Here is a 22,853-nt window from a genome sequence, read left to right as displayed (position 1 = left end):
AGTCTACTCCTATTCAGACCAGGACAAACCAGTCTATTCCTGTTCAGATCAGTACAAACCAGTGTAATCCAGCTCAGACCAGTACAAACCAGTGTAATCCAGCTCATACCAGAACAAACCAGTGTAATCCAGCTCAGACCAGAACAAACCAGTGTAATCCAGCTCAGACCAGAACAAACCAGTGTAATCCAGCTCAGACCAGAACAAACCAGTGTAATCCAGCTCAGACCAGAACAAACCAGTGTAATCCAGCTCAGACCAGAACAAACCAGTGTAATCCTGTGCAGACCAGTACAAACCAGTCTACTCCTGTTCAGACCAGTACAAACCAGTCTACTCCTATTCAGACCAGTACAAACCAGTCTAATCCTTTTCAAACCAGTACAAACCAGTCTATTCCTGTTCAGATCAGTACAAACCAGTGTAATCCAACTCAGACCAGTACAAACCAGTGTAATCCAGCTCAGACCAGAACAAACCAGTGTAATCCAGCTCAGACCAGTAAGGTTGTCTCTTTAATGATCAGTAACCTGAATCAGTCTTGGATCTTGAACTTCCAGGTCTTCAGGTTCATGTTGAACCCAAACATGTGGAGTAGCAGGCATGCACCACTGCCACTGAGGAGTAAACTACAGAACATGTCAGCCCTGGATTGTTCACTACCAGTGGAGCCAGATGATAAATTCACCTCTGTCTGAAGTCAGTCAGGAGAACAACAGAACCATCTTTAACACCAGTATGATCTTCCAGTATGGTTTTTTGCTCTTCTTTAATATGCAAACGTAGTCCAGTTCTGATCAAACTGCTGCTATAGCTGCATTAAAGCTAATCTCTTCACCAGCCGTCATTGTTTACAGGGTTGGAGTCTCTTCATCCAAGCCACGCCCACAGCTACCGCCTCTTTCTCCTCAAATGATGCTGATTGGTCCTGTTGCAGTGTGGCCATCTTTAAAAAACTAATTAAAAGTGAAGCAATGCGAACATTAAGAGAGGTAAAATTATGAAGAAAAATAAATGTAAAAGAAAAAGTAAGAGGAAGGGAAGCACTAAAGTGATACAAGCATCAAGAGGGTAAAAGCAAAAACCAGTAAGACCAGCCTAAATAACATTCAAGGCCATGGTTCTAGGAAATCAAATCAATAAGAGGAGTAAGAGACATTCAACACAAATACCAAGAGTGAAGGAATTAAAGCATGTTAACAATCAGAAGTAGTAGTAATAATAATAGTAACAATAATAACTGCAATAACTGTAGTAATAATGACAACAGAGATAAAAAAAGGTAGAAAGACGATGAAGAAGGAGGAAGAAGACATCACATAAAAGCAAGTCTATAAAAATGAGTTTGAGGAAGTGACTCAGAAGAAGAGTGTCATGTTTGGGTTTAGTTGTGTTAATTTTTAGTTACTTGGGTTTGTGTTTGTTTTTCTACCTCCTGTGTTACCCAGTGTTAGTTTCAAGTTGTGTCAGTTTCCCTCCATGTGTTCCTCGTGCTCCTGTTCAGTGTTTCCTGTTTTATTTTGTAGTTTTCTTCTCCTCGTGTGTGTCCTCTGGCTTTCTTCCTGCCCTTGTGTTTTTCCCTCCACCCTGATTGCCTTTACCTGTGTCTTGTTCTCCCTCACCTGTGTCACTGGTCTCACCTGTCTCCCTGTGTCTAATCACCCCCTGTCTATTTAGTTTCTGGGTCTCCCTGTGTCTGTCAGTTCGTCTGCATAGCCTGCCTGTGACTCCCCTGCGTGTATTCTCTAGTGATTTTCCTCCGGGTTTCCCTTGTGTTCTTTGGTGAGGTTTAGTACATTTTGATTTTGTTAGCACCTTTGTTGGAGTTTTTTGCATTCTTAGTCAATTAAAGAGTTTTTGGTGCCTTTTCATTTGAGTCCTTCTCTTTTGAGTTTTTACTAATCCTGACAAAGAGACTGTTTCTGCACACCTGATCTCCTCAGGTAGGTCATTCCAAAGTCGAGGGGCCCTGATGGAGAAACCCTGTCACCTTTAGTTTTCAGTCTCAACTTTGGAACGACCAGGAGGCCCCAGCCGAGGGTCTCATGGTGTGGGCTGGCTCATGGGCGGTTAAAAGTTCTGTTCCATAGAACAGATCCAGACCCTTCAGTGCTTTAAAGGTAATGAGTCAAGTCTTAAATCAGTTCTGTCTGTGATGTTTCTTCTTATGTTTGATAAAGTCTGGACTGTACGGGTTGTCTGCCATGTTCCTGTCTCTAGTGTATCTTTGTTTGGGGAAAGAAGACAGGAAAAACATGAGGGCGTGGATGATAACAGGCTGGATGGTCCCTCTCTGCCTGTGCTTAATGACTTGGCCCCTGAGGGCCCCTCCAGCCTTGTCCCTTGCTCTCAGAGATTTCTCTGAATCTGTTGATGATATTATGGACTGGAGATGGAGGGAGATTCAAAATCTGACCTATTTTATGTTGAGGAACATTTTCTGAAATTGTTCCACATTTTTAGACTCTGTTTGTCACAGATGGGGTGGAGACCTGCTGGAAGAAGATGGAAGACAAGGAGTGTCCTGTTTGTAAGAGGAGACACTCAAAGGAATTAGACTCTAACATTGCTTTGAAGAAACTGTGTGAGACTTTTCTACAGGAGAGAGATGAGAGATCTTCAGAGTCTGCAAAGGATCTCTGCAGTCTGAAAAATCATGAATTTGAACTCTTCTGTCTGGACCATCAGGAGCCGGTGTGTCTCGTCTGCAGAGATTCAGAAAAACACTCCAACCACAGATTCAGAGCCATCGATGAAGCTGCAGAAGAACACAAGAAGAAATTTGAGGAAACTCTGCAGCCCTTAAAGGAGAAGTTAACGGTTTCTAGCAGAGGAAGAGGAGGCCAGGCTGCGTGCACTGAGAGAGGAAGAGGAGCAGAAGAGACAGAGGATGAAGGAGCAGATGGAGGCTCTGAGAGCACAGATAGCAGATCTTTCACACACAGTCAGAGCCACAGAGGACCAGCTGACGGCCCAAGACGTCTCCTTCCTGAAAAACTACAAGGCTGCAGTGGAAAGAGTCCAGCAGCGCCCCCTGCTGGAGGATCCACAGCTGCCCTCAGGAGCTCTGATAGACCAGGCCAAACACCTGGGCAACCTGGGCTTCAACATCTGGACCAAGATGAAGGACCTGGTCTCCTACACACCCATCATTCTGGACCCAAACACTACTAAACCACACCTCATCCTGTCTGATGATCTGACCGCTGTGAGACTAGGAGAGAGACAGCAGCTTCCTGATAATCCAGAGAGGTTTGATCGTTACAGCTCTGTCCTGGGCTCTGAGGGCTTTAACTCAGGGACTCACAGCTGGGACGTCCAGGTTGGAGACAGTACTAGCTGGTCACTGGGAGTGTTGGCAGAGTCTGGACAGAGGACGGGAGAGAAACTGTCTGGATTATGGAAAGTATGGTTACATGAAGGTAAATACAGAGCAGACTTATCATTACATGGACTCACTGGTCTCTCAGTGAAGAATCCTCCAAAGAGGATCAGAGTGAATCTGGACTGTAACAGAGGAGAGCTGAGGTTCTCTGATCCTGATACTAACACACACATCTATACCTTTAAACACACTTTCACTGAGAGGATGTTCCCACTCATTCATACTGTGAAAGATCATCCACTTAAGATTTTACCAGAGATCTCTGTGACTGGGAAAAAAATACCCTAAGAAACCATAAAACCTTGAGAAGGTTATCAAACAGGAAACACAGAGATCCAGACAAAACAATATAAAAAGTAGCAAGAAAACAAAAGCAGCATGTTAGAGATCAACTCCATGCAATCAAATCAAAAAAACACATCCTGTTTTCTTTAGGATGTAGGCAGACAGTCACTAGCTTATTCACAATCACATTAAATTCATTTGGATCATAGATTAAAACGTCTCTGTACACACGGACGCTGAAAGGTACAATACGATTCAGAAGCGCGTGCTCCTGCATCTCAATCTGGTCAAAATTAAAACTTTCTGACATGCCCAGATCGTCCCACCAGTTAAATCTACCTACAGTTTGCCACAGCAGGTGACATCCTCGCCATCACATCAGCTCGTGCTCCGTGCACGGAGGGCTATGCATAAGGGGCTGACACTCAAGTCTGATTCATAATGTAGCAAAGATACAAACCATGGAAAGTGGCCATGAGCCTCAAACTTCGAGTCCGAAGCCTTTTAGAGGCAAACTAAAGTTATTTTTAATGTCACGTATCTGTGTCTGGCACGCTCACGCACATACATACACACAAATACCTCTCTCTCCCAACCTCTCACCGCACCAACGTGACAGGATGAAATAACCACGTAGCACAGACCAACTTTCTTGTAGCATGTGGGACAAACGTAGATCTCACTGTACCGCCCTGTCATCTCTTTATAAATGCATCAATAAATCTTGAATTCCAAATGAATGAATCTTTGATGTTTCTGTTGTGTTTCTGTTGGTTTTGGTGTTTGAGATTTCTTCATAGAGCACTCTTCCTTTAACCCTCGTATTGTTCTGCTATTTACTACGCACCTCTTGTCCTCCCGGGTCAAATTGGCCCGGTCTGTTTGACTACTTTTAAAAGCATGAGTTATAAAATGATCACCAATTTCTTGGTTTCACCTCTTTAGTAAACTTGTTTCCAACACATTAACATATATTTTACACTTGTTTTTGTTATTAATGGTATGATATACCTCATTTACATCAAATTATACCTAAGTTTACAGGAAAAAAAAATCAAAAATCCTGAATTATTTTAAAGATGGTTTTGATCAGAGGCACACTAGTTGATGGAATATCACAGCCTGGTAAAGGTCAAAGTTTAGTCAGGATATTGTTTAGAAACCATTTAAAACTTTACAATGGCAGCAGATAGTCCCACCTGTTGTCCTCCCAAACAAATCTGTGTCTTCATCATCATCATCATGAGTGTGTGTTTGGTGTCTGAGTGAGCGGCGCCCTCAGCGACGCCAGTTCGAACCCCGTCAGACTCGCCGTGGACGTCCGTCAGTGTCTTACCATGAAATATGCCTGGTAATATGCCAACAACCACAACAGTTTTCAGGTTAGAACAGTGTTTTTCAACCTTTTGTGAGGCACAGCACATTTTTAGATAAGGAAAAATCCCAAGGCACACCACAAGCCAAAAATGTTACAAAATGACACATTACAGCCTAATACAGTACATGTAACCACAGTTTGGTTTTTAAATTTGCTCCTACTCACTCAGTGGGAAGCCTGGGCCTGTTTTGACGTACACAAAGCTGATATCCTGGCTGGAATTGAAGAAAGACCACACAGAGCTCTTCCTCAACAGCTCTCAGTCTCTCTCTGTTTTTGGTTTTTATGGCAGTCATGCTTGAAAAGCTCAGGTCACATAGATATGTTGTGGAAAATGGGAGCAGTATTAAAATAGCTCTGTTTGCCAGCATGGGGAAGTCCTTGACAGCAGTCAACCAAAAACTGTCCAAAGGCAGATCAGCAAAGCTTAGCTTTAAACCTCGGTCTGCGTCAGTTCAGTTAGTTCCTCCTGCTCTTGCAAAGTCATGTCCTTCCCAAAAACTGCTGCTGAGCTATATGGGTCCCTAACCCAGTCAAGGCAATCAGTGGAGGCTGCAGGGAAATAAAATGACAACTTCTCCTCAAGAGTTTTCAGGTGGTTTCTTATTGTCTCACATAGTGCAGCAGTGTTGACATCTTGCCATTTCTGGGTGATTGGGAACATGTCCAGGTTGCCTCTTTCCAGATGTTGTTGCCAGAGGTGCACCTTTGAGCAGAAACCATTTATTTTGTCTGTGCTTGTGAGCAGGTTTTCATTTCGACCTTGCATTCATGTGTTCAGTTCATTCAGATGCTGAAACATATCTGCCATGTATGCCAACCTTGCGCACCGCTCATCACTTGCAAGCAGCTGTGCGTCATTGCACCTCTCATCAGTCAAAAGCACTTTCAGTTCCTCTCGTAGCTCATACACACGGGCCAGCACTTTGCCGTGTGACAACCATCAAACCTCTGTATGGAGCAATAAGACTTTTTGCTCTGCCCCCATTTCCTCACATAAAGATGCACACATATATATATATATACACACACACACACACATATATGTATATACACATACATATATATGTATATAACAGCACCAAATGTGTGAGCAGAGTCAAATCTGAATGAAGGGTTTCAGATAGGGATGCACAATATTATCGGTAGTATATCGGTATCGGCCGATAGTAAAATTTACGCCGATGTGTGCGGCCGATAATGTCACGTCATAATTAAGCGCACGCGATGACACTGGACATGCGCCAACAACAACAAACAACATGTCGGCCATGCAGGAGAAGTCTGAGGTGGGGGAACAAGACAGCAAAGTAGCTGTTTGCATCGCTTGTAAAGTACATGTGATGCATGGAGGAGCACGACTACACGCCTTTAACACCACCAGTTTAATTTTGCTTCTAAAAAACTGCCAACCTGATGACTACAAGGACTTTCTTTATATAAATAATGACAAAACTTCGTGCCAGGGAAAACTCGTCAGCAGCCTCTACTTCTGTCATTTGACAAAGCTGAAAAATACAGCAGTGACCACCCAAAGGTTAGGAGCTGAACAAGAAAATCTTTGTATTTATAGCTCTTTATAATCAACCTTTCGGCATTGTGTGATAAACGGGCTTCTGCGGGTTAATGATGCATTTACATGAACTTCAAAACTTTGTTTCCAGTCACGTAGACCAGCTCATTGTTAAAGCATAAACATATTAGCTTCACCACAGATATATGGACAAGTGTCTGTCTTGTTAGCATGTTGTGCTTCACTGTCTGAGTGGATAGATGAGGAGTTCACTCTTAAAAAGCCTGTCCTACACTCACAGGAGTGCTCACTCAGCAACCGCAGTTGCAGCCACTTCTGATAACATGTTTCTAATATGGAAAATAGAGATAAAGAACGTGCATGTCATCCTACGTGACACGCGCCAAACACAGCAAGAGCAATGACGGACCTCTGTGTGCAGTCTCCCGTGCACACTCGAAGGTGTCTCCAGTACTGGAGATGTGGGTGTCACTGTGTTGTTACAGCGCTGTTTACAGTGAAATGCCCATTAAACTTGGCTGCTTAGTTAGTTTGTGCTGTTTAAAGCAGAATCAGGAGAACTGCTTTAGTTGAAGTTTTATTTCTGTTCATCTTGAGTCTCAAAAATTTAAAATCATATCTAAGCTCTGAACTGTAGCTAGATTTTTTGCCTTTAAGAATCTGTGTTGTTGTTGTTGTTATTTAAAGCCCTTTGTCAGGAGTGTCTCAGGGAGCCATCCTGCAAACTGGCTAAGAAATAAGGAGAATCAGTCTAAATGTATAAGCTATTTCTGTGTTGCACTGTTCATTTCTGAGAAAAATCAGCTGTTTTGTCAGTTTCTAAAAAAAACAGATTACCAATATTTAAAAAAAAAATGTAGTCCAGGATGGAATTGGCGTTTTTTACAGTGGAAAAAAATTGAATTAAACATCGGTATAGGGATCAGTCAAAATGAGTTTTAAAATATCGGCGTATCAGATATCGGCAAAAATTCAATATCCTGCATCCCTACTATAAGTAATACTGTTTGTTACTTTTGTTTTATGGTGACCCTGTCATCTCCTTATTTGGAAGTAAAACAAGTTTTAAAAATAAAGGATGATATTCAAAAATTCAGTTTGCACGATTTTCAGTATATTGTTACATTTCCCTCCCAAGAAAACAAATAAATTTTATTAACAATGGTCGCTAATGGGGAAACTAACCAAAATCTGCATGAGCAAAAAAAAATGGGTCTTGGGTTTCTAAAAGGTGGCAGGGGATTATGTCTCCACACTGCCACCCACTAAGTCTATCAAAATGATAGAAGAACTAAAAAACTGACCCAAAATAAAGATAGGTGGGAGTCATTTTCAAATAAGGGGTAAGTAAAATAAACATTTTTTTTATTTTCCCCCTCACACACAGACAAAAGGCCCTGAAACAAATTTTTCTCTTTTCTTTAAATTCAAAAACAAATAGAGAGCCAACTGATGGCGTTGACCCTCACACACTCATAACCCACCAGAACTGAGCAGCAGCCTGCTCCCTATATAGCCTCCTAGCCCTGCTGATTACCAACAGCTCTCAGCTGGGAGCAACCACCTCAGGTGCACCAAGTTTCCCTAAACGAGCAGGGTGAATTTCCACTGGATTTTTGTGGGAAAAAAAGTCATCCCGTTTCTTAAAAATCTAATAGTTCATAACAAAATTCCAAATTTCATCATCTCAGATTTTTTTTTTTTTTTTTTTTTTTTTTACCAATATCGATAACGGTATCGGCCAAAATTTTCCTATCGGTGCATCCCTAGTTTCAGACAGTAATCAGTGTCAGAGCTCAAGTCCAGCTAATCCTGTCTGTTTCTGAGACTCTCTGAGTCTCTGATTAAAAAGCTGCTCTTCATGAACGCAGCAGAACCTGAAAATCTACTTCTACCTCCAAAACTGAAGACTCCACCTCATCCAAATATTTCTCTGTTCCCTCCTTCATCTGCAGGTATGAGGATGCACCAACATTTCACTCAACACTAACTACCAATCAGAATGACTACTGTGTTCATGCTCTGAAGAAGCTCCACCCCCTCACCTGCCTCACCTGAGACAGAGCAGGAAACTTTTGATTATTTCACCTCAGACAGAAGAGACACAGAGACCTGCAGACAAGACCCAGGAGAACTACAACTGAGAGAGGACAGACGGAGGGAATACTGGATATACTGGGAATGCTGGATATACTGGGAATACCACCACTTTAAACAAAAACTGAATCCATGAACTGATCTGGAGTTCTAAAGAAACAAGAACCAAAGTAAAAGTGATTTTCATGGCCAGGGAGCGACTTCCTGTTTTTCTGCTGTGTCTTTAACTTTACTTTTAAAAAAATGGCGTCAAAGTTAGAGGAAGACCTGAGCTGTCCGGTCTGCCTGGACATCTTTAAAGATCCTGTCATCCTGTCCTGCTGCCACAGCTTCTGTAGAGTGTGTGTGGAGAACTACTGGAAGGAGAGGGTGGACAGGAAGTGTCCTGTTTGTAAGAGGAGACATTCAAAGGGTTTAGATCCTGAATTCTCTTTGAAGAAACTGTGTGAGACTTTTCTACAGGAGAGAGATCAGAGAGTCTCAGAGGATCTCTGCAGTCTTCATCATTGTGAATTTAAGCTCTTCTGTCTGGACCATCAGGAGCCGGTGTGTGTCGTCTGCAGAGATTCAGAAAAACACTCCAACCACAGATTCAGACCCATCGATGAAGCTGCTCAACAACATAAGAAGAAACTTGAGGAAACTCTGCAGCCCTTAAAGGAGAAGTTAACGGTTTGTGAAAAAGTTCAAGTGGAGTGAGATCAAACTCTGGACCACATGGGGGTCCAGGCCCGACACACAGAGAGGCAGATTAAGGAGCAGTTTAAGAAGCTTCACCAGTTTCTAGCAGAGGAAAAGGAGGCCAGGCTGCGTGCACTGAGGGAGGAAGAGGAGCAGAAGAGACAGAGGATAAAGGAGCAGATGGAGGCTCTGAGAGCACAGATAGCAGATCTTTCACAGACAGTCAGAGCCACAGAGGACCAGCTGACGGCCCAAGACGTCGCCTTCCTGAAAAACTACAAGGCTGCAGTGGAAAGAGTCCAGCAGCGCCCCCTGCTGGAGGATCCACAGCTGCCCTCAGGAGCTCTGATAGACCAGGCCAAACACCTGGGCAACCTGGGCTTCAACATCTGGACCAAGATGAAGGACCTGGTCTCCTACACGCCCGTCATTCTGGACCCAAACACTGCTAATCCAGAACTCATCCTGTCTGATGATCTGACCGCTGTGAGACGAGGAGAGAGACAGCAGCTTCCTGATAATCCAGAGAGGTTTGATCGTTACAGGTCTGTCCTGGGCTCTGAGGGCTTTAACTCAGGGACTCACAGCTGGGACATCCAGGTTGGAGACAGTACACACTGGTCACTGGGAGTGTTGGCAAAGTCTGGACAGAGGAAGGGAGAGAAACTGTCTGGAAGATGGAGAGTGGCATTATATGATGGTATATACAGAGCAGTCTCATCATCACGTGGAGGAACTGTTCTCTCAGTGAAGAATCCTCCAAAGAGGATCAGAGTGAATCTGGACTGGAACAGAGGAGAGGTGTCGTTCTCTGATCCTGATACTAACACACACATCTGTACCTTTAAAGACACTTTCACTGAGACCATGTTTCCCCTCATTAATACTGCGAAAGAGCATCCAGTTAAGATTTTACCAGAGAAGATCTCTGTGACTGGGAAATAAACCTAATGTAATGATAATATGCAATGCCTGAATCCCCCACAAACTATCTTAAAACCTACATCTGTGGATTACTTCAGGAATGTTATAGAAGGGGAGGAAATTCTCTCCCCATGCCTGTCAACCTTCCATTAGTTATTCAGGAACCATGTTCCGGACAAACAAGAGTTTCACAGACAGTGCAGCGCTGAGGGTGACATTTCAGATATACACCAGATCCCCAGAGAGATTCACCACCTTAAAATCGAAATCTCTGATTGGCTGATCAACCTTTCAGCCCAAGCCTCTTCTTCTACCAAAAGCCATAAAACTTTCACCTTTGAACTGGGTGTCATAAAACGGGGACACTGTCTCTCCTCCTAAAAGCCTCCTGGCTTCAAACAGCAAGACCAGATGTGGAGCCATAAAATTCTCTGACAGACTAAGACTGTGGAAGTTAAAAGTGCCATGACTGTTTTAAACCTTATGTTTTTCAACTGGAAACCTTGATATTCTTGCGAATCTTTTCACAAGCAATCCAACAGTGTTTTTCTTATGGCTCTATGATTTTTATTTCCTGATAAATAAATTGTGGAAGTTTATTTCTTCACTGATATCCAGAGACTGAAAATCTACCATGGAACCACAGTGACATCTAATGGTTGTTTCAAGTATTACAGCTTTTCAAGAGAGCCTGTAATTAACATACATGTTGGAAGTTTAATAATGTGCATAATCATTTTACCATGTTGTGTCATGTTTATTGTGTGATTGTTTATTGAGATTATTCTAGAATCTTATAAACCATTTATGTTATGCATCGTTTCATTAAGTTACTAACTTGGTGAAGAGTGATTTGATTCCTGGGAGGGCCTGACAACAGAGACCCCTCCCTCTCGTATAAGAGTAACTTTAGAACTCACTCAGTGCAGTTCGGTCTGGGCGGTTCAACAGGAGAGTTCAGAAGAGCTCTGGTCCTGTTTCCGTCTGCTATGCTCACAAACCAAGCACTGGGCCAAGTCTGGTTAACCAACCGGACTTAGAACTTTAATTCGATCCAGTACTAATTTTTCCTGATTTTTTTATAGCTTTGCGCTAACTTTTTCTAAAGCAGAGTTTTCGTTTTTCCTTTTCTGCATGTCCATCACTCCATCACTGTAACCCACAGTCACGTGATGTCAGTGTTTTGAATTTATCTGATTTTAATTGGACAAATTACGAACTATTTTGGAGGATGAGTAGCTACCCCCAGAATCTGGATCTGAACCCACCTGGTCGTGTTTCTGGAGCGACCCATGGCGCCGCTCATGCAAGCCGAACCCGAGTCGGAACCACGACCCAGCACAACGACCGACTCAGAACTCGGTCCGGTCCAGCCCAGAGGCCTGTTCTTCGGCAGCTTCGGGTGTTCCAAACCTGCAGACGGCCCATCTCCTACCGTCTCCTCTCCACGGCCTTCTGCTACGACTGAAACCAAGTGGGTCCATTCTTTGTGGTGCCGATGTCTCCAAAACCAAAACTAGTTCTAGTTTCAGACCAAATTGATTTTCTTCCAAATTCACATTCCAAATTCTACGCCATCAGTTAATTTTTCCGTTAGGATTATCAAATAATCCTCTCTTTACCAACTAATGTAGCATCCTTTCTTTCTTATCATATTTAGTCATGTTCTGTTTATTTATCCACATTATATTCATATAACCCTGTGATTTATGTCTGTTATTTTGTGATATGATAATAAATCTTCAAAATACAGTCGTGGTTTAGGAAATCATGTTCATTAAGCTGTGAGAGATGGAGTCCCTGTTACTAGGACTCATTACTTTAGAAATGAGATTGATTTACAGTTTATGCTCTTGTTAATTAATTAAAGATCTTGATTAATTAATAATTAAATATTTATTTGATTATTAAATAACCAATCCGCGTAAGCGGTGGTGCCCTATTCTTCTACAAGGTTTATTGGTAATATTAAGTTATTATCAGACATAATTACACTAAAAAACCCTAAACCCTTAAGAAGGTTATCAAACATGAAACACAGAGATCCAGACAAAACAATATAAAAAGTAGCAAGAAAACAAGAGCAGCATGTTAGAGATCAACTCCATGCAATCAAAGAATCCACAGAAACAAATCAGTTCTGGCAAAACTGGAAAACAACACGAGGACCTACCAATCCAAAATAGACATGTCTGGGTAAACCACTTCTCCAATCTCTTTTGCCTCATAGAAATGAATCAACAAAAAATATCTATGTACTATAGTAAATATTGCTCACTATATAGGAGATAGGGAGGAGGGAATGAGTGTGTGGTTTTGGCATAGACTGTAGAAAGAATTGGACAAACCCTGCGTGACGTCAGTCGTCTGCTTACGATAGGCGGACTCAAACGGCTTTTGAAGCCCATTCATGGATGCTTCCATATTGAAATGGCGGTCTCAACTGAACTTTAGATCAACCTAACAGCCCGCCCACTAAGCGTGACTTCCTGTCAGCCTGTTAGCTAGCATTCAGGTTGACAGAAATGGAGCCTCTGCCTGCCGAGCTATCTGTCAATCAAATGAGATGCGCCGATCACCATGAAGTGAGGTTTATCCTAAATATAATCCAAACGATCATGGTACAAAAAAATTCACCCCCCTACAGTGGGAGCACAATAAGACACTAGCTAATGAGACACGTTTGGTGTTTTGAACCAGGCTGTAAACCAGTTTATTTTGTGTGTCAAAACCGGCTGTTTAACATGTGTGCAGATGGAACTTCCGGTTTTCCTGCAGCCAGCCTCAAGTGGACACTCACGCTATGGCAATTTTTTGCACTTCCGCATTGGCTTCATTTTTTAGGACCGGAGGTTGCCGATTGGGTTTTGGACACAGTCACCATGGCTCCTGCTGACTCCACCCAGGGGTAACGTGTATAAATCAAACAGAATGGTCCTAACCCTTAAAAGCACTCAGCTGATTAAAAACTACTTTTTCTAAATTTTGCTTAAAAATGAAGGTTAAAAATTGGTTTAAAACAGTGTTATTCAACTCTCTTTAAATAAATAGCCAAACTGTTGAAAAATATCTTTACAAGAGCCACAATGTAAGTAGTGAAAACTGGCAAGAATGGGTTAAAGTGGGAATAAAAATAAGTTAAAGGGGGCAAAAATAGTCAAAAGTGACAAAAAGAGATGGGTGACAAGGGGAAAAGTAGGCGTAAAAAGTGGAAAAAGCGTGGCAAAAAATGAGTGAATAGTGACTAAAAATGGGCAAAAAGCAACAAGAAAGTGGGGAAAAAAAGGATAAAGGCCAAAACTGGTTGAAAAAATGAGCAAAAAGTGGATAAAAGTGGCAAAAATTGACAAAAAGAAGTGGTAAAAGTAGGCTTAAAGCAGAAAAAAATATTTAAAGTGGCAAAAATGGGTAAAAGGGGGCAGAAATGTTGAGAAAAATTTGGGAAAAAAGGGCAGAAAGTGGCAGAAATTAGTGAGAAGTGACAAAAAATGAGTCACAGGTGGCAAAAAAATAGTGAAAAGCAGCCAAACATGGCAGAAAATGAGTGAAAATGGACTAAAACTGCCGCGCCGTTAGTCGAGTGGTTAAGGCACGCGCCATATACGCAGATGACCTGGGTTCGAACCCGGCCCGTGGCACTATTTACTGCATGTCTCTTCCCTGTTTCTGACCCTATCCACTGTCCTCTCTCTAATGGAGGCAAAAAGGCCAAAAATAAATCTTTAAAAAAAAGGGGGGGGGGGGGAGAAAGAAAATGGACTAAAACTGGCAAAAAGGTGGAAAAAGTGGAAAAAAGCAGCAAAATGTGGAAAAATTGGGGGGGAGGTGGCCTTGAATGGCAAAAAGGAGGATAGAAGAAGCAAAAACTGTTCAAAAATGGCAAAAAGTGGATAAAAGTGGTAAACATTGGCAAATATTGACAAAAAGAAGTGGTACAAGTAGGCTTAAAGCAGAAAAATGATTTAAAGTGGCAAAAATGAGTGAAAAAAACAGCTAAAACATGGCAGAAAATGAGTGAAAATGGACTAAAACAGGCAAAAAAAAAAAGAAAATAGACCAAAAGCAGTAAAAGGTGGAAAAAATCGAAGGAAAGTGGCCTTGAATGCTAAAGCAGGATAGAAGAGGCAAAAACTGTTGAAAAATGGCCAAAAGTGAATAAAATTGGCATAAATGGGCAAAAATTGACAAAAGAAGTGGTTAAAGTGGGTTTAAAGCAGAAAAATATTTAAAGTGGCAACAATGAACAATAAAAAACAGAAAAGGGTGGGAAAGAGGTCAGAAAGTGGCAGAAATTAGTGAGAAGTGACAAAAAAATGAGTTACAGGTGGCAAAAATAGTCAAAAAGTAGCTAAAAAATAGCTTTGAATAAGTGAAAAGGGACTAAAACAGGCAAAAAGCAGCAAAAGGTGGGAAAATGGGCTTTAATGGCAAATGCTAACCTAAATGGGCGAAAAGTGGCAAAAAGCAGGATAAAAGAGGCAAAATGGTGAAAAAGGGTATAAACGGGATTAAATGGGCAAAAAAAAAAATGGGTGTAAAGCAATAAAAATGAATTTAAAGTGGCAAGAAAGATGTAAAAAATTGTAAATAAGGGCAATGGAAATATATAGACAGAAATAAAGGTTGACAATCAAAGCCAACTGTTTAAGTGTGGGGAACAAACTGATGAATGGATAACTTCTGAGGTCAAAGTTTTCCTTTTTTATGGTTTTCTGGAGGAATAATATTTCACATTCAGACATAAAAGAGCCACGTGAGAATCACTGGTCAGATGTTTGAAGAGTGTTCCTGACTGACGTATTTTTGCCTGGAGGTTTGAATTGCTTTATTGTTACATTAGATTATTTTCTGTTATCAATGTCTAATTTTGTGTCACTGTCAACATCCAGCAATCCCACAATCTCTTTAAGTGTCATGGTCTCATTATTTTTCCATGAAGACGTTTTTAGTATTTATTTTCTTTGCTTTTATTGGTGCAGCTTCATCAAGCACAGTCAGAACCCATACTTTCCAGTACTTCTAAAAACTCTCTGGCTCTGGTATCTGCCCAGTTATCAACATGAATGTTAAAATCACCAATCAGAACGCAGGAATCATGACTAGTGTGAATGACTGATAATAGATCTGAGAATTCTGGTCAAAACAAGGTGAGTGGTGAGGTTGGGGCTCCCTAGATCATCACTGCAGAAATAATTATTGACATTTTAATAAATTTATTAAACTATATTCAAATGAAGAAAATGCTCTCTGTAGATAGCGGCCGTCCCACCAGCCCTCCTCCTTTCTCTGCAGGACAGAGAGAGGGTGTCGCTGGGTGGCCAGGCCTCTATGAGTGTGGCTGGTGCATCTGTGCACAGTCAGGTTTCAGTCAGAAAGAAACGATCCAGATTATGATCACTGATAGTGTCAATAACAATGAAAGATGTTCTTACATTTTCACATGCACTCAGAGGGACTCTGGAGGTCGTTGTTCTGTTGAGGAGTCTGTTTAAAAAGAATGGTTGAGTCTAAAGTGTACAGGTTATCAAACATTTCTGAATAAGGAGGCTGTCTGAAAGACTGCTGCTGGTCACTACTGCTTTCTTGTTTTTATGTTTTTTTCTGTCTGATGTTTTTACGGGGTCTTACATTCATTTGTGGGCTTTTGTGTCACGTTATCATGATTTATATTAATACAAAATTTAAAAAATAAAGAGAGGGCACATTTGTTTCCTGTCCTCTTGCTCTGAACAAGCTCCACCCACTCACTCTGCTACAGCTCAGAGGAAGCAGGAAACCAGCTGTTAGTTTTCTTCACTCAGAATAGACACACACCGACAGATCGACCTTCAGACCAAAACCAGAACGACTTCCACTGAGAGAGGACAGAAGGACCGATTACTGGTTATACCAGCACTTTACCCAGGTACTGAATCCACCAACTGAACAAGGGTAGAGAGAGAACTCTGAATCAAAGTGAAAGTCACTTTCAGGGACGAGAAGTGGCGTCCTGTTTGTCTGCTGGATCACTCTGAGACAAAATGACATCAAAGCTAGAGGAGGATCTGAGCTGTCCGGTCTGCCTGGACATCTTTAAAGATCCCGTCATCCTGTCCTGCTGCCACAGCTTCTGTAGAGCGTGTGTGGAGAAGAGCTGGAAGGAGAAGGAGAACAAGGAGTGTCCTGTTTGTAAGAGGAGACACTCAAAGGAATTAGACTATAACTTTGCTTTAAACAATCTGTGTGAAACTTTTCTACAGGAGAGAGATCAGAGATCTAAACAACCTGAAGTAGATCTCTGCAGTCTGCATCAGGAGAAACTCAAACTCTTCTGTCTGGACCATCAGGAGCCGGTGTGTGTCGTCTGCAGAGATTCAGAAAAACACTCCAACCACAGATTCAGAGCCATCAGTGAAGCTGCAGAAGAACTCAAGAAGAAACTTGAGGAAACTCTGCAGCCCTTAAAGGAGAAGTTAACGGTTTGTGAAAAAGTTCAAGTGGAGTTTGATCAAACTCTGGACCACATGGAGGTCCAGGCCCGACACACAGAGAGGCAGATTAAGGAGCAGTTTAAGAAGCTTCACCAGTTTCTAGCAGAGGAAGAGGAGGCCAGGCTGCGTGCACTGAGGGAGGAAGAGGAGCAGAAGAGACAGAGGATGAAGGAGCAGATGGAGGCTCTGAGAGCACAGATAGCAGATCTTTCACACACAGTCAGAGCCACAGAGGACCAGCTGACGGCCCAAGACGTCTCCTTCCTGAAAAACTACAAGGCTGCAGTGGAAAGAGTCCAGCAGCGCCCCCTGCTGGAGGATCCACAGCTGCCCTCAGGAGCTCTGATAGACCAGGCCAAACACCTGGGCAACCTGGGCTTCAACATCTGGACCAAGATGAAGGACCTGGTCTCCTACACGCCTGTTATTCTGGACCCAAACACTGCTAATCCAGGACTCATCCTGTCTGATGATCTGACCGCTGTGAGACGAGGAGAGGGAGAGAGAGAGCAGCTTCCTGATAATCCAGAGAGGTTTGACCGTTACTGCTCTGTCCTGGGCTCTGAGGGCTTTAACTCAGGGACTCACAGCTGGGACGTCCAGGTTGGAGACAGTAAAGGCTGGGGACTGGGAGTGTTGGCAGAGTCTGGACAGAGAAAGGAAGAGAAAAAGACTGGACGATGGATAGTAGGGGTACGTGATGGTAAATACACAGCAGTCTCATCATCACGTGGAGTCACTGATCTCTCAGTGAAGAATCCTCCAAAGAGGATCAGAGTGAATCTGGACTGGAACAGAGGAAAGCTGTCATTCTCTGATCCTGATACTAACACACACATCTATACCTTTAAACACACTTTCACTGAGACCATGTTTCCATTCTTTAATACGGTGGAAAATGTGAAGATTTTACCAGAGAAGGTCTCTGTGACTGTGGAAAAACAAAAATGACAGAGATAGATTACAGGAGTCTGTTTGTTGTAAGTGTTGCTGTTTTCTTTAGGATGTAGGCAGACAGTCACTAGCTTATTCACAATCACATTAAATTCATTTGGATCATAGATTAAAACGTCTCTGTACACACGGACGCTGAAAGGTACAATACGATTCAGAAGCGCGTGCTCCTGCATCTCAATCTGGTCAAAATTAAAACTTTCTGACATGCCCAGATCGTCCCACCAGTTAAATCTACCTACAGTTTGCCACAGCAGGTGACATCCTCGCCATCACATCAGCTCGTGCTCCGTGCACGGAGGGCTATGCATAAGGGGCTGACACTCAAGTCTGATTCATAATGTAGCAAAGATACAAACCATGGAAAGTGGCCATGAGCCTCAAACTTCGAGTCCGAAGCCTTTTAGAGGCAAACTAAAGTTATTTTTAATGTCACGTATCTGTGTCTGGCACGCTCGCGCACATACATACACACAAATACCTCTCTCTCCCAACCTCTCACCGCACCAACGTGACAGGATGAAATAACCACGTAGCACAGACCAACTTTCTTGTAGCATGTGGGACAAACGTAGATCTCACTGTACCGCCCTGTCATCTCTTTATAAATGCATCAATAAATCTTGAATTCCAAATGAATGAATCTTTGATGTTTCTGTTGTGTTTCTGTTGGTTTTGGTGTTTGAGATTTCTTCATAGAGCACTCTTCCTTTAACCCTCGTATTGTTCTGCTATTTACTACGCACCTCTTGTCCTCCCGGGTCAAATTGGCCCGGTCTGTTTGACTACTTTTAAAAGCATGAGTTATAAAATGATCACCAATTTCTTGGTTTCACCTCTTTAGTAAACTTGTTTCCAACACATTAACATATATTTTACACTTGTTTTTGTTATTAATGGTATGATATACCTCATTTACATCAAATTATACCTAAGTTTACAGGAAAAAAAAATCAAAAATCCTGAATTATTTTAAAGATGGTTTTGATCAGAGGCACACTAGTTGATGGAATATCACAGCCTGGTAAAGGTCAAAGTTTAGTCAGGATATTGTTTAGAAACCATTTAAAACTTTACAATGGCAGCAGATAGTCCCACCTGTTGTCCTCCCAAACAAATCTGCGTGTTCTTCATCATCATCGTCATCATCATGAGTGTGTGTTTGGTGTCTGAGTGAGCGGCGCCCTCAGCGACGCCAGTTCGAACCCCGTCAGACGCGCAGTGGACGTCCGTCAGCGTCGTCAGTGTCTTACCATGAAAACGATGTCGGTGGTGTGATTCTGACGTGGAGACGAGCCGCCATCGCCGCCTCCACGCAGACGATTATTGTACAATGAGATTTAGAGATATTTAACCCTGGGTAAACTGCCTGTTTTGTTATAATAAAGTCTATATTGAACTTTACGTAAGCACTACTACTACGGAGTTATTTTCTCTGCATTCTTAATCATATATGAATAGAAAGTATAGAGATATTTGAATATGAATATATATTTTTTCTTTTTCTTTGATCACCACCTCCTCTGTCTTTTAATTTTCTTTTTTAAGCATAATAAAAACTTAACAAGAAAACACCCTGAGCTGCACGCCTCCTTTTCTTCTTCTGTGGTTTACTCATCCTCCAGATTAAGAGTTATAGGAGTTTCTTTCTTTAAGCTGTTTTTTTTTTTTTTACATTTTACCTTAAGTCCTACATTTGCCTTCAATTCTAATCATTTTTAGGAAAATAAAGGAAAATATTAAAATTCCAATAAAGTCTAATCACCAGATTTCAAAATGGTGGTTTTAAGATTTTTTTTTTTTTTATTTGAGAAAAATATTTTCAGTTTTCTTTAAATAGTCTCAAAATTTACTTCAGTCTCCATATTCTGATTTTTCATTTTAGATTATTGATTTTTTATTGTTTTTCTTTCTATCCAACCTTATGTTGTTTTTTATCCTTTTTCAAGTTTTATTTTTACTTAATTTATTGTTTTTTCATGATAATTCTTCCATTTTCTTACAATATAAACAGAAATAATAAAGATAAAATAATAGAAATGAAAAATGAATATGTTCTATTTTTCCTTGATTTTTTTTAACCTTTTCTCCTCATTTGAAATTATGTTTTTTATTTTAACTTGTTTCCTTTAAATCTTCTACATGTTTTTAATTTTTAAACCTCTTGATTTTGTTTTATTTTCACAGCAGGGTTTAACGTGTTTTTAAGTTTTATTTTAAAATATCTATTTTTTAAGAATAAAAAAGTCAAGTCACCGATATAAAACAATACTTTGAAACTTTATTTTGTCACTAATTTTGAATATTTTTTTCAGTTTTTTTTAACATTTGTATTTAGTTTTACTTATTCAAATTTTATTTTTCCTTTTTATTTTTTCTGTTTCATTTGTCATGTCATTGTTTTTTCATTTTAATTTCTTCTTAACTTTATTTAATTGTCTTCAGTTTGTTTAATTTTTCCCCAAATAATTTTACCATATAAGGCCCATATTAATAAAGTTTTATGGTCTATATTGGGTAGTGTATAATTATATATTACAAAAGCAGAATACGTAACCTTTTTTTTTTTAATCAATAAAATGTTTCAATTTATTTTTCTGTCATTAAAACATTTTGATGCAGACAGATGAATAAATATGTTAATGAGACAGAGGAGGACGACTGGCTGCTTGATGTGGTTGAAGTGGAAGAATTTAAAAGTTGGGTGCTCTAAAACAAAGCAGATATTTTAAAGCAAACACAGAGTGTAAAGTAAGGAAGTAAAATCATGAGGAAGGATAGGAGCCGTCTTTAGAACAGCCAAATAATCTAAAACCATGAAGGTCTTCATCAGGGCGAACAGACTAACATCTGTGGTTTGGCCACACCCCTTTTACAACCACAGCCAATGACAGATGGTCGCATGGATCAGACAAGTGAAGCCAGGTGAGATTCTTCAAACAGGTCTAACAAGTCAGTCATTCTGGTGTGGCCACACCCATAACTGTCAACGACCATGGAGAGACGGAAACACACGACAGAGTCCAGGAGCCTGTTCAGACATGACATCTGTCAGATTAGCTCAGATAGAATCATCACTACAGTAGCAGTTTCAATCAGAACTGGACCACAGATCTGTAATCAGAAGAACCACTGGGCATCTGCTCCACAGAGTTATCAAACCTGACACCTCGCTCCCTTGTCATTTTTAGCTCCATCTGTCCTTATTTGTCCAGAAAACAGACATACAGAAGGTGTTGATAAAATAATCATTTTTCAACATTTTTTTTTACTTTCACTGCTTCAAATCTCCTCAACAACTTCAACCCTGACCACTAAAAAAAATAAATAAATAAAATCAATGTTACAACCTTTGTATGCCAGTGATTGTACACCACTGTTGTTTTTTATGGTAAAAAAAAAAAACAAAAACACCATATTTCCCATATAAAATGGTCTAGATTTTTTAAAAAAGAGTTTTTTTCAATAAATAGGGTGGAAGAGATTTGAAGCAGTGAAAGTTTTTTTTTAAATGAAAAAAGATTGTTTATTAACAGTTTTCTGTCCACAATATGGACAAGCAAGGACAGATGGAGCTAAAAATTACAAGGGAGCGAGGGTTAAGCCTCCACCCAATCAAAACATTTCTCTCTTCTCTCCAAGTCCCAGCTTTACCCGCCCCTTTACCTGTTTTACCCACAACACAGGTAGCTGTTTATTATTACGCCTCATTCAGAAGAGAGACACAGACTGACAGTCTGTACCACAGACAAACACCAGAACAACTTCTACTGAGAGGACAGCAGCAGAGGATACTGGGAATACTGGGATTACTACCACTTTAACCAGGTACTGAATCCACCAACTGAACAAGACTTTTATAGAAGCAAAAATCTGATGGTAACTTTCAGTGACAGGGAGTAACTCCCAGCTGTTTATCTGCTGCTTCTTTAGACAAAAAGGCATCAAAGCTAGAGGAGGATCTGAGCTGTCCGGTCTGCCTGGACATCTTTAAAGATCCCGTCATCCTGTCCTGCTGCCACAGCTTCTGTAGAGAGTGTCTGCAGGACTTCTGGAAGGGAAAAGAGGAAAAGGTCTGTCCTGTGTGTAAAAGAAAAGCGTCACGGGATGAAAATCCAAACTTTGCTTTAAAGAATCTGTGTGAGACTTTTCTACAGGAGAGAGAACAGAGATCTACACAAACTGAAGCAGATCTCTGCAGTCTGCATCAGGAGAAACTCAAACTCTTCTGTCTTAAACATCGTGAGCCGGAGTGTGTCGCCTGCAGAGGCTCAAAAAAACACATCAAGAGCAAATTTATGTCCATCGATGAAGCTGGTCAACGATACAAGAAGAGACTCCAGGAAATTTTGCAGCCCCTTAAGAAGAAGTTAGTGGCTCTAAAAGATGTTAAAGTGAAGTTTGATCAAACTCTGGACCACATGGAGGTCCAGGCCCGACACACAGAGAGGCAGATTAAGGAGCAGTTTAAGAAGCTTCACCAGTTTCTAGCAGAGGAAGAGGAGGCCAGGCTGCGTGCACTGAGGGAGGAAGAGGAGCAGAAGAGACAGAGGATGAAGGAGCAGATGGAGGCTCTGAGAGCACAGATAGCAGGTCTTTCACACACAGTCAGAGCCACAGAGGACCAGCTGACGGCCCAAGACGTCTCCTTCCTGAAAAACTACAAGGCTGCAGTGGAAAGAGTCCAGCAGCGCCCCCTGCTGGAGGATCCACAGCTGCCCTCAGGAGCTCTGATAGACCAGGCCAAACACCTGGGCAACCTGGGCTTCAACATCTGGACCAAGATGAAGGACCTGGTCTCCTATACGCCTGTTATTCTGGACCCAAACACTGCTCATCCAGGACTCATCCTGTCTGATGATCTGACCGCTGTGAGACGAGGAGAGGAGCAGCAGCTTCCTGATAATCCAGAGAGGTTTGATCGTTACAGCTCTGTCCTGGGCTCTGAGGGCTTTAACTCAGGGACTCACAGCTGGGACGTCCAGGTTGGAGACAGTACTAGCTGGTCACTGGGAGTGTTGGCAGAGTCTGGACAGAGGACGGGAGAGAAACTGTCTGGATTATGGAAAGTATGGTTACATGAAGGTAAATACAGAGCAGACTTATCATTACATGGACTCACTGGTCTCTCAGTGAAGAATCCTC

At 41.4% G+C, this 22,853-nt stretch overlaps 2 protein-coding genes and 1 pseudogene across 2 annotated transcripts in view; all 3 read left to right on the top strand.

The window, feature by feature from the left end:
- Positions 1–8,922: 8,922 nt before the first annotated feature.
- Positions 8,923–11,851, top strand: LOC121520421 (annotated as a pseudogene).
- Positions 11,852–16,086: 4,235 nt separating this feature from the next.
- LOC121520415 (nuclear factor 7, brain-like) lies at positions 16,087–17,936 on the top strand. Its single transcript, XM_041803848.1, has one exon. The coding sequence runs from the start codon at positions 16,305–16,307 to the stop codon at positions 17,703–17,705; it is 1,401 nt and encodes a 466-aa protein (XP_041659782.1). The 5' UTR covers positions 16,087–16,304; the 3' UTR covers positions 17,706–17,936.
- A 2,674-nt stretch (positions 17,937–20,610) lies between these two features.
- LOC121520273 (nuclear factor 7, brain-like) overlaps positions 20,611–22,853 on the top strand; it is a 2,428-nt gene continuing 185 nt past the window's right edge. Inside the window, exons 1-2 of the mRNA XM_041803646.1 lie at positions 20,611–20,633; positions 21,619–22,853. The exon at positions 21,619–22,853 is cut by the window's right edge and continues 185 nt beyond it. Coding sequence (XP_041659580.1) covers positions 20,611–20,633; positions 21,619–22,853 — 1,258 coding nt within the window. The remainder of the gene's footprint in view (positions 20,634–21,618) is intronic.

The sequence above is a fragment of the Cheilinus undulatus genome, linkage group 13 (genome assembly GCF_018320785.1).
Source record: "Cheilinus undulatus linkage group 13, ASM1832078v1, whole genome shotgun sequence".
Classification (NCBI taxonomy): domain Eukaryota; kingdom Metazoa; phylum Chordata; class Actinopteri; order Labriformes; family Labridae; genus Cheilinus; species Cheilinus undulatus.
The sequence above is the reverse complement of the archived record's forward strand: the minus strand, read 5'-3'. Positions and strand labels throughout refer to the sequence as shown.